General features: G+C 36.7%; 1 protein-coding gene across 3 annotated transcripts in view; it reads right to left on the bottom strand.

Moving 5' to 3' along the window:
• Nucleotides 1–416: 416 nt before the first annotated feature.
• GOLM2 (golgi membrane protein 2) overlaps nucleotides 417–11,253 on the bottom strand; it is an 86,064-nt gene continuing 75,227 nt past the window's right edge. Inside the window, exons 9-10 of one of the 3 annotated variants that reach the window (XM_055538936.1) lie at nucleotides 9,443–9,610; nucleotides 417–2,516 (exon numbers count right to left, since the gene is read on the bottom strand). In XM_055538936.1, coding sequence (XP_055394911.1) covers nucleotides 2,446–2,516; nucleotides 9,443–9,610 — 239 coding nt within the window. In that variant the 3' untranslated portion in view covers nucleotides 417–2,445. Of the gene's footprint in view, nucleotides 2,517–8,640; nucleotides 9,061–9,442; nucleotides 9,611–11,253 lie in introns of those variants that run through there. The other 2 variants (XM_055538938.1, XM_055538939.1) reach the window with 2 other exon arrangements.

Raw genomic sequence — 11,253 nt, 5'->3', positions numbered from 1 at the left:
CGCTAGAGTCGGACACGACTGGGCGACTTCACTTTCACTTTCCACTTTCATGCATTGGAGAAGGAAATGGCAACCCACTCCAGTGTTCTTGCCTAGAGAATCCCAGGGATGAGGGAGCCTGGTGGGCTGCCGTCTCTGGGGTCGCATAGAGCCGGACACGACCGAAGCGACTTAGCAGCAGCAGCAGCAGCAGCAAATAACCCGAACTTATGCGGTTCTCCCTATCTTACCCCTTCTATACTACTTTTAGCCTCATTTCTATTATCCTTGCTCATGAGACTCTAGCCTCACAACTACACTGTTTCAGTTACATGAAAATCTGATTATCTGGAACTTTATAGGCCTTGGAACTTTTTGTTTAATTTATAATGGAATTAATGTGTTGTATATGAATAAGAATCAGAAAAATAGGAAAACAAGTTTAATTTTTAATTTATTAGAACCCAGTAAGTGATGATTTTAAAAGCAGAGTTTCCATCAAATTAACACTGAATTCAGGGCAAAAATACATTTAAAAAACATAAACTGTAAGGCAGAAGTAAAACATTATAAAACCAGGATGTCTAATACAGACTGTAGAATGTCAGAATTTTAAGAGATTCACATAGTATTTTATAGCACTAAAATGTTAATACAGTCAGAAATATTATCAATTGATCCAATATTTCTCAGTTTATAAAACGTCTAGACTGCTGATTGAAGACGCTTTGCTGTGTGAGTAACAGCCACCATACGACCAAGTGACTGTTTCTATGACAAAGGAGCTAAGGCAGGAAGGTTCACGGTTTTCCTTTGTGAAGGTTTTACAGTGTTTAAATATAAAGTGTTACTAGGAATATGTTTCAGATTCATCTTCCCACCCTAGCTTCCAAAAGGTACACATCACTTCCCTTTAATTCCATTTTAAAAAATGCTGTAAACTATCATTATAGGCCTGACTCTACTCACAGCAAAAGCATGAATTACTTACTTTGATAGGGTAGAAAAAACAATTTTAGTAAATCACTACATCTTTTCTTGGTTGCTAAATAATTTTAAACAGAGATCTAATAATTTTTACACCTCCAATAAGTGAACAACCTTTTTTTTTTAACCTCTGTAAGTTTGGATTTTGACTAGAACCTGAGTTATAGGGGGTAAAAGAAAAGCATCTCACATTCACGTGCAATTAACAGTAGCCCTTCTGAAAAACAGTTAAGTTTAAATTCTCATGATCAAAACCTTTTATTTAGGGGGTGGGGGATAAGATTTAAAAGTGCTTTCAATCAGAAAATAAGGATTAGCTAGCTTACATATTCTACTGAAGGGTGTCAAAAAAGACAAATGCATTTAAAATAATTTTTAAGTCTAGCAAATATGAGGTTTATGGGCTCTTAACTAACATATTAAGTAGATAGAAAGATTCTTCATCTTCATTACAAACTTTTCAGCTATTTTAATAAAACGGCTGTAGACCTCACTGTACTTCTGTTTATCTGTGCATTAATAAAAACCTGTTAAAACTGCTTATTTAATACTTCTGAAAAAGTCTAGTCAAATAAGGTCACTAAAACTACCAGAGAAGCTTTGAAATACTGACTGAAAATTCCTTTCAAGGTTGATTTAGCCTCTTTCGGAATCTGGCATTTAAATCATTAATATCTTCACCAACTTTAACTCTGAAAATATAAAAATTTTAGCCAGTAACAGTTATAGTTAAACAGTATTGATATTATGTGAAAAAATAAAAATAGAAAATAGATCATCAATCATGCATTTCACAATTTCATGAAGTAAGGTAAGTATAGCTCATAAATACTGTTACGTCTTTGCAGGTTTTCTCCGCTCACATCAGGCCTCAGCTGAAAGCTTGTCCACCACACGCACTGGCACTCACGTGGAGTAGGAACAGGAGGGGTGATTTTGCACGTTGCTGCCCAGGGTTTGGCTTCAGGTGTCCCTCTCTTTTATGGAACTATTCTAGGTATAACTCCTTGAACAGCGTGAGTAAAGAGTGGACAGAACAGAACACCTGTTGGGCTAACAAGAATGTATTCGTGTATAAAAAGTTTTTCAGCTGAATAATCGTTCTCACTGTGGTTCTGCTATGTGCAACATATAAACTGTACAACCATTTTTCCTGTTTGTCTATTTGTGGAAAGAATTAGGCTCAATAAAATGTAAAATATACATTAGTTTGCTTTAAATGCAAAGATTAAAGTTTTTCTTACTTTGTTTTTGGCTCAACTGTAACATAACCCCAGAAGTCTCTGCTTTAATAATACAATATGAAAAGTTCACATATGTACATGGGTACATTCTTTTCATTAAAATTTTTCCTTAAATCTATCTCAATGTATCTTTACAACTGATACAACTGATCTTTACAACAAAAGTCAAAATTGACAAAGTAGAAATGATTCCATTTTACAGCACTTTAGGTTATCTGAAGTTTTCCTTCACGGCTTAAAGGGCATCGTTGAAACGTTGCTTTCCATAGTCTGCAGGATCCATTTGAAGTTCTCGTTCTTCATCGTCTATAAGGAAAATAATCAGGTATCAAGAATATTATTTTTAAAATCACTTGCAAAAATCCAATCAAATAATATCTTTTTTTTTTCCCTTCAGCTTACTCCTTATCTTACACCTGGAAATAGTGTTCTGTTTCTTAAGATGCTTGGTTAATGAGTGAAAAGTCTGTAACTGTCTTAGAAGATCACTTAATTTTAACAAATCTTTTGATGATAGAGAAGAAAAAAGCAAAGGACGGGAAGAAAGGAAGGGAAAAGAGGGGAAGGGGACAGAGAGAAAGGAAGAAAGAAAGATGGGGAAAGAAGAAAGAGGATGAAAGAAAGAAGCAGAGCTAGACAGTGAGCAAAGCTGTAGGGTCCCGTAAGCACTGAGGAGTTGATCCTTCTATATGGATGTATTATTCCTATGTAGATGGAAGTCAGTCCTTTAACGCTTTGATGGAAATTGTTCTTTATACATTTTCATACCTTTAAAAAACAAACATTTTTTCTAATAATACAATTAATCCATAACCATCATGTAAAAATTAGAAAATAAAAGGAAAATTAAAGTTACTCATAACCCCCATATTTAATATTTTAGTGAATTTCTTTGCTCTTCTGCAAATAGCTTACCAGCAACTTGCAAAATGGAGTATATTAACTAAAAAAAAACTTTTCTTGACCAAAAAAGAGAGAAAAAACTATTATACAATATCACTAGACACTAACATCCTCAAAGTCACTTTTAGTAGCTATATTAAACGACTTCATATAGTGCTTCAGAGTTTGACTTATTTGGCTATTGTCAGGTTTTTCTGGGTCCTTGGCTATCACCTATCACGTCACTACTCTCAGCTTAACTAGCAATAACAATTCTTCCTTCTAGTTTTACAGTTATTTCTATCTTCAGGTTTTGAAATAAGACTGCTCAGAGTATTAAAATTAGTATTTTAATTAGAGCTTAAGAGGCTCTATATTTTTTAGTACATGGTTTTTAATGACATCTTTTGGCTCCTCCACAGCCTTAAAAATAACTTTCATTACCTTTTGGTTCAGTTACAATTACCCAATAGGTTAGTTTTTGACAGACTGAAAGTATTACTATCATAACTGGGAAATACAAATTTAAAGAAGGTTATATGTTGGATTCCAAATTCATATGTACACTGTAGCTGTCCCCACTCTGTTCTTTGCGGTTTGATAGTCCCTCTCCTCTCAGCTTCTCCAGCATCGTGTGTGGCGACGTTTTGCTCCGGAAGGATGCCCTGTGGCGTAGGTGCTGTGCATGTAATGTGCCAAGTAGTGTACCAAGCAGTGACTGCTCGGTCGTGTCCCGCTCTGCGACCCCACGCACTGCAGCCCCCCAGGCGCCTCTGTCCATGGGATTCTCCAGGCAAGAGTACTGGAGTGGGGTGCCATTTCCTGCTCCCCAAGTAGTGTATGTACTATGTATTAACTTTCCATAATGACATGTTCTTATTTCTTCTTTACAGTTAGTCATTAACAATGCCAAACAAACCAACTTTCTCTCACCCTTCAATAACTTTCCGGTTGAATTTATAGAAATTCTCTTTTAGAAGTGTAAATTGATCTCATATTTTTAATACTGTAATTCAATAGAAATGATAACCCCAAATCTGTTATTTGCAAAGGCTGAAATTATATCCATAGTCACATTTGTATTTTAAAAATATACTAATCACTCTTATTAAAGAACTCTTTGTACTTTAAGAAATTATCTTGGTTTTGAAAGGGAAATAATCACAGGCACCTCTATGGAAAGCTCTCCTTAGGATCCATGTTATGGGAACTCGCTATGTGGCTATAAACACATCTTTCAGGACTTTAGTAACTAGACGAAGACAATCACCACAGAGCAGTGGGAAAAGCTACTCTATAAAGGAGAATTTCTAGCAAATTAACAGGAAAATTGTGACAAGGAAAAATGAGATTACCTTTGAGACTTTAAAATAAATAATTGTAAAGAGAAAACAAGAGCAAAGTTATGGGAATAGAAAAACTGAATTCTAGTCCTGGCTGAGGCATTTAACAAACTTGATCTTGTTCCTAAACCTCTTTAGACTTCTAATTACCTTCTTGGTAGAATAGGGATAACAACTATTTTTCCTACTTCAAAGTATATTAATGGATAGGAAGGCAGTCTTTACTTCTGAAAGTCCTGTGTAAACTTAAGGAGGAATCTGTTGGTTTTACCAATTTATGCTTTACAGCAAATTTTAATATGGTGTCTTCACACTGCTTTTCATAGTACTTCTGCTTGCCTTTTTCTTACACCGCGCTATCATCTACATGAACTAGAGTCCACTCCCAGTGTAGCTGTTCTAACCAGAATTCAAGTTCTACCAACAACTTCTTTGCATTTATCTATAAATACAACGAAATTACCTAACCAAATCTGATATAGGAGAACAGCCACTAAATATAATTATATGGTCTAATATTTTATTTCATTTTATAAAGCAGCAAAATCTGTAAATAACTCAGCAACATAAAATGATTATTAAATATAAAGATATTTATAATTTATCAAATAATTTCTAAACTCGCTCTTGAGTCAAGAAAGGACCACCTCCAAAAAGCAAGCTCTACCAAGCAAGAATGCCTTGGGGAAGTAGGCAGTGAGGCTCCATTAAAATGTACAGGTTAATGCACAGGCCAAAGGGCAATTATCCTGTAAAGCATGCAAACCAGGGGAAAAAATTCTGTAATTGCTTTATTTTTTTTTAATTATTTTATTCAACAAACACTTATATAGTACTTACAGTATGAAAGATCCTATTCTAAGTGCTGAATAAATATTTAAATCATATAATCCACATAACAATTGTTGAGTTATGTAACTATATTTATCCCTGTTTTACAGTTGAGGATTGAGGCACAGAAGTATAGGTAATTCACAAGGTCACACAGCTAGTAAGTGGTGGAGCTGCGATTCAGAAGAAGTCTGGCTCCAGAATCCAGGGATTTGGGCCCTATGCTAGACTCCCCTCCATGGATTATACTCAGTGATATGCACTCCATATTCTATTTGGCAAACATGGAGCTTCTATAGGGTTAAAGATAAGAGTACAGGGAATTTGTAAACATCCATATCCTTATTATAATAAAAAATGACTTAAAAAAAAAAAAGATACATCCATCAGATGTGTAGTGTTTCCAGATTTCATCTTTTAGTTAACTTTTTCAGTGTTGTTTCATTGGGAAAAAATGTTTATAGCAATGTAAATTAAAAAATATTTCTCTCAGTCAGGATGCTTCAGGAAACCAGGAATTAAAAATCAAACCAGGACTGTAAATACAGGAAAAACAGGCTGCACTTAATTCTGCAGGAAACACTGCAGGCAGGACTGACCCAAATGACCAACGTGCATAAACAGGCATCAGCGAGAAATCTGGACTTAGTGAACGTGAAGGCCGTTCAGTCGTGTCCGACTCTTTGCGACCCCCATGGACTATACAGTCCATGGAATTCTCCAGGCCAGAATACTGGAGTGGGTAGCCGTTCCCTTCTCCAGGGGTCTTTCCAACCAAGGGATCGAACCCAGGTCTCCTGCACTGCAGGCGGATTCTTTACCAGTTGAGCCACAAGGGAAGCCCAAGAATACTGGCGTGGGTAGCCTATCCCTTCTCCAGGGAATCTTCCCAATCCAGGGATCAAACCCAGGTCTCCTGCACTGCAGGATAATTCTTTACCAGCTGAGCTAGAGATGCTGTCAAAGCCTGCATTTCATAATTAAGAATTTCAGAGACTAAAGTCGGTGCCCTTAGCTGAAGCTAGAACCTCAGTCCCACAGGTAGAATCTCTAATACAAGGGACCCAACAACAGCTTGAGGAAAAACAAAACAAAAAACCCTGCTCCTAATCCTGTGGAGAATAGAGCAGACCCCTATGGACTCTGTGGGAGAGGGAGAGGGTGGGATGATTTGGGAGAATGGCATTGAAACATGTATAATATCATATATGAAATGAATCGCCAGTCCAGGTTTGATGCATGATACAGGATGCTCCGGGCTGGTGCACTGGGATGACCCAGAGGGATGGTACGGGGAGGGAGGTGGGAGGGGGGTTTAGGATGGGGAACACGTGTACACCCATGGCGGATTCATGTTGATGTATGGCAAAACCAATACAATATTATAAAGTAAAAATAAATAAATAAAGCTAATCAAAAAAAAAAAAAAAAAAGAAGAAGTGGCAGATGGAAGGAATCAGGAACTTTAACATTGAGGAGCACCACATCTGCTCTGGAACACCTACTTCTAGAAATAAACTTCCATGAAGTCAAAAAAAAATAAAGTGCAAGCTTCAATTTGTGACATCTCTGCCTGCAGAGTTTTGGTGGCCGCACAGTTTCCACTTTCGTTCCAGGGTTTGGGGAAAGATGTTGTTTTAGGCATGCTGAAATACGAAACACATTTGTCTCTAACACTTGTATATAGTGATTCCACCGTGAATGTGACCACAACATTTTAGAACTGAGAAGGACCACCTGTTTATTTTAGTTCAACACCCTTACATTGCGGATGAAGAAATGGTGGCCGAGAGAGTACAAAAGACCTGAAAAGCAACACACAGCCTCTCTCCTAGTCCTGCGGCTAATCGTTTTTTTCCCAGTCTACTGCCTGCTTTGGCTTCACGTGCAACCTAACCTGGGAACCCAACTATTGTTTCTACATAGACTCTATGAATAAATTATTCTAACTACTGTAATAATAATCATTTGAAGTGCATATTGTTGATAAGCCAGAGAAGAACCATAATTTTCCCTCCCCACGTTTTAGACAGTTAATACTATATCTCAAGAATCTCTGAAACATATTTTAAATTATCTGGGTTTCCAGTATATTCTTTTTTAGTCAGTTCACACAAACTTCTCCCTCTGTTTGCTGGAGCAGATGTCCTGCATCTCTCTGTCCCTGTGGTAAAGGGTCCCTGGGAAGCTGCCCTATGCTGCTGCGGCTCTCATCTAGTGAACCTCAAAACGGGGTAAAAAAAGCCAAATGGCAACCCCCTGCTCAAGTAAGATTCACGTGCAGATGAGGAAGCCCCTGAAACATAACCATCCCCTCCCTACTTAACTGCGGATATCACCTTAGGTCGTTTCCTCGTGTGCACTAGAATCAGTGGACTGATTTTCTGGTGAAGGGAAAGGCAGGGGTGGCACGAGGGCCCGGGACCTAACGTGGAAGCGGTGTGAGGAGCAGCGGTGGGAGGGAGGAGAGCGGGGAGGCACTGGAGACAAACGCAGTGCGCACAAAAGGCAGAAAAGTGGCAAACGAGAGTCCTGCAGCCATCAGCAGCAAAGAGCCATCAACCTCCGGCAGCCAAAATGTAAGAGATGCTTTTCAATTATCATTGAAATAAATTGCACTAATAAAAACGTCAGAATTACCCAATGAGATGACAGAAGCTTCTATGAAAGAAAAATAGAGAATGTTTAAAGCTTAAACCAAGCAAGATTATAAGACCAGAGGTTAATGGGTTATTAACCTAGTCACAGTTGTAAGAATAAAGCTCGATGGGACAGGCGCAAAACGATCAGCTAACGAGATTTACCACGGCTCCTATGGGTGCTAAGGGCTATTTGGGGAGGGGGGTGAAAATGAAGGTAGAAAATGATGCAAACAAAATAGAAGGAAAAATAAATCAAAATTCCTGCCCTCCAAGAGCTTACAGTCTAATTAGTGATTATGATATACATGCATGAGAAAGCCTTAAAACAACATTATAATAATTGCAAATAAATATAATCCAAACAAATTACAAAAGCAATGAGAAAGAAATGGTAAGATTCATGAAAAATGGATGAGACTAGAAAAATGGATGAGTACAATTTTCTCAATGATACCAAAAAGTGTTTGAGAAGTTCTCATTAATATATCCTTATATAACTATAAATCTCTTTCTATTCCCAATAACCATTCTTCTAACACTAGAATGTACTATCAAAATAATGCCTAGGTGGAAGTCAGAGTCACTAGTTCCCCTTTTTCTATTAAAAATGTAACATTCTAGGACAACTATATTTTCTTGAGTTTTACAGAGATAATTCTTGTCAGGAACCGAAATAAAATTTAATTACTTTAAAAAGAGTTAAGAAAGAAATCAAGACAGGTTACATTGAAAAATACTTCATGCAATGTATTATAAAATTGAATACATCACACATTAAGTTCATAATTTTTATAAAGAGAAAAAGCTTCAGAAATACTACTAAATGATAAGCAGGCAGAAAGCAGGCCTAAGAACTTGCAATAAAGCAACATACTCTGATACGCATGCACGGGTAGGGTGCATGCACACAAGTGGGTTCTGGACTTTCACTAAGTTAAAAACTCAGAAGGAACACAGTTAACAGGGAAAATATGTTGAATCTGTGTATTAAACATAAAACAGACAAATCTTCACAAACTGTTAAGGATAAACTTTAAACCTCTCAGAAAAAATTTAAAAACAGACTTCCTCTGCTGAATCATTAGTGAAATAATCTTATCTTCAGTGTGGAAGAGAGCATTCCCTTTGTGGCTGTCTGGTCAAAATCTGTACCTAGAATGATGAAATGTTTTCAGATGAGAAATTGGAAAAGAATTATCTTCTTGGAGTATCTGCCTTAGGTAAAGTCTAGAGACAGTTTAAACAATTAATTTAGTGCTAAAATTTCTGAAGCGTTTGAGTTTCAAATTAACTATAGTCACTAAAATATGTAACATAATAACTAAAAATGAAAACAATTAAAATGATCTGTTTAAAGATCTGTAAATACAAATATCACAAAATGGTTTTCAAAATAGAATTGAAAAACTGCACAGAATACCTCTCTGTATGAAGATCGTACTGCTAATAAGTGGGGAAAATTCTACACAAATTCAACCAAAAATTGAGGAGGTGGGTGTCACGGTCACGGCGCGGAGGCCAGGCCCACGCTCACCTTGGACGTCTTCCTCTCCACCATCACCATCTTCTTCCTCATTGTAAGCCAGCTCAGCCTGCTTGTCTGCCTCATACTCACCTACGTTACCATCATCCCCATTATAATCCGCCAGTTTAGAGCCATGCTGCGGATCAACAGGGGATTCATTCTCATCAAAGAATCGGCCTGTGAAGTAGGCAGAGGATTAAATCAAGAGTGAAGAGAGAAGAAAAGAAGGGACCTATATTGGAGGTAGATCAGAAAGCAGACAAGTGAAACCTGGCAACTTTCAGGATACTGGTTATAAAAAAAAGATACATTTTCTGAAGGTTATTTAAGGTAAAAGGAAATAAGAATGAAGACCGAAAATAATTTTGAGAATTTCTCCTGTGTATTAATTTCAGTACTTGCTACTTAAGGTTTGAATGTTTTCTTAAAGAAAAGGGCACAATTTTCAAAACTATTTTCCTAATAACCAACAACTTTTCTGATAGAAGTATTTGTCTAACTTAACACTTTAGGAGGAAAATCAAAAATTTTATGAGTAGATATAATACATATATGAAACCTGTAGTCATTTATTGTTTTATAAAATATTACTTTCCAGGAATAATTTTGATAACTTTTCTTATCAGAACAAATGAGTACCATGTAGGCCTGTAGAAGCCATGCAGTTTCTTTTTGGAAAATAAGACACACTAACATACTGGTGGGCTGTCTTAAGTTTCTTCAGTAACAGTGACTCACCATGGCCATGGATTTCCAAGGAGGTACGGCAAAGAGTAAATTATCAGAATCCCTAGTAGTGTGTGTTTTGAAAAACATCCCAAGTAATTCTGATTTATTCTTTCTCATCTCCCAAACCAGACTTCTAAAAGTCAATGACAGAGGAAGCTTAAGAAAGTTGACCTACACAAGGCTATTATATTGCGCACATTCATAGTAACTAGACTCAAGAAGAGCAATAGATATAACATGTACTGTAAAAAGCTATTCAATAAATGGACATCAAAAATAAAAATGTTATGCAAACTAAGATCTGACTCCCAAACACAAGTTAAACTCTGACATTAAATTTAAGTAGCATAAAAGTAAATTTTATTCCGATCCCCAAAATATGGATATCATTAACTTACTGATGATTTAAGATTTTTAGAAATTATAAAAACTCTGTGATAGGTTTAACATTTGGGGAATTATATTTTTAAAATTCACATTGCAATGAGACAAACTTCCTCTTCTTGGAAAGTAAGGTTAAGTTCAAACAGAAAGAATTACGGAGGTATTGGTCACTTCCACAGATGGCTCACCATGTCATCAGGCCAATATATTTCTAACTGCTGAATAGAGAGCCAATCAGAAAATTTCCAAAATACATAAACAGCTTCTATAACTCAATACCAAAACCACAAACAACCTGATTAAAAAATGGACTGAATAAACATTTTTCCGAAGACATACAGATGGCCAACAGGCACATGAAGAGATGCTCAACAGTGCTAATTAGGGAAATGCAAATCAAAACCACAATGAGGTATCATCTCACACTGATCAGAATGGCTATCATAAAAAGCCTATAAATAATAAAGGCTGGAAAGGCTGTGGAGAAAAAGGGATCCTTGCACACTGCTGACGGGACTGTAGATTGGTGCAGCCACCATGGAAGTTCCATAAACAACTAAAAACAGAACGACCACATGATCCAGCAGTTTCACTCTTGGGTGCGTATCTGAGGAAAATGCAAACACTGAGTCAAAAAGATATATGGAGCCTAATGTTCATAGCAGTATTATTTACAGTAGTCATGATATGGAAGCAACCTAAGTGTC

The sequence above is a fragment of the Bubalus kerabau genome, chromosome 10, assembly GCF_029407905.1.
Source record: "Bubalus kerabau isolate K-KA32 ecotype Philippines breed swamp buffalo chromosome 10, PCC_UOA_SB_1v2, whole genome shotgun sequence".
NCBI lineage: Eukaryota > Metazoa > Chordata > Mammalia > Artiodactyla > Bovidae > Bubalus > Bubalus kerabau.
This window is presented reverse-complemented; position numbering and strand designations above follow the sequence as displayed.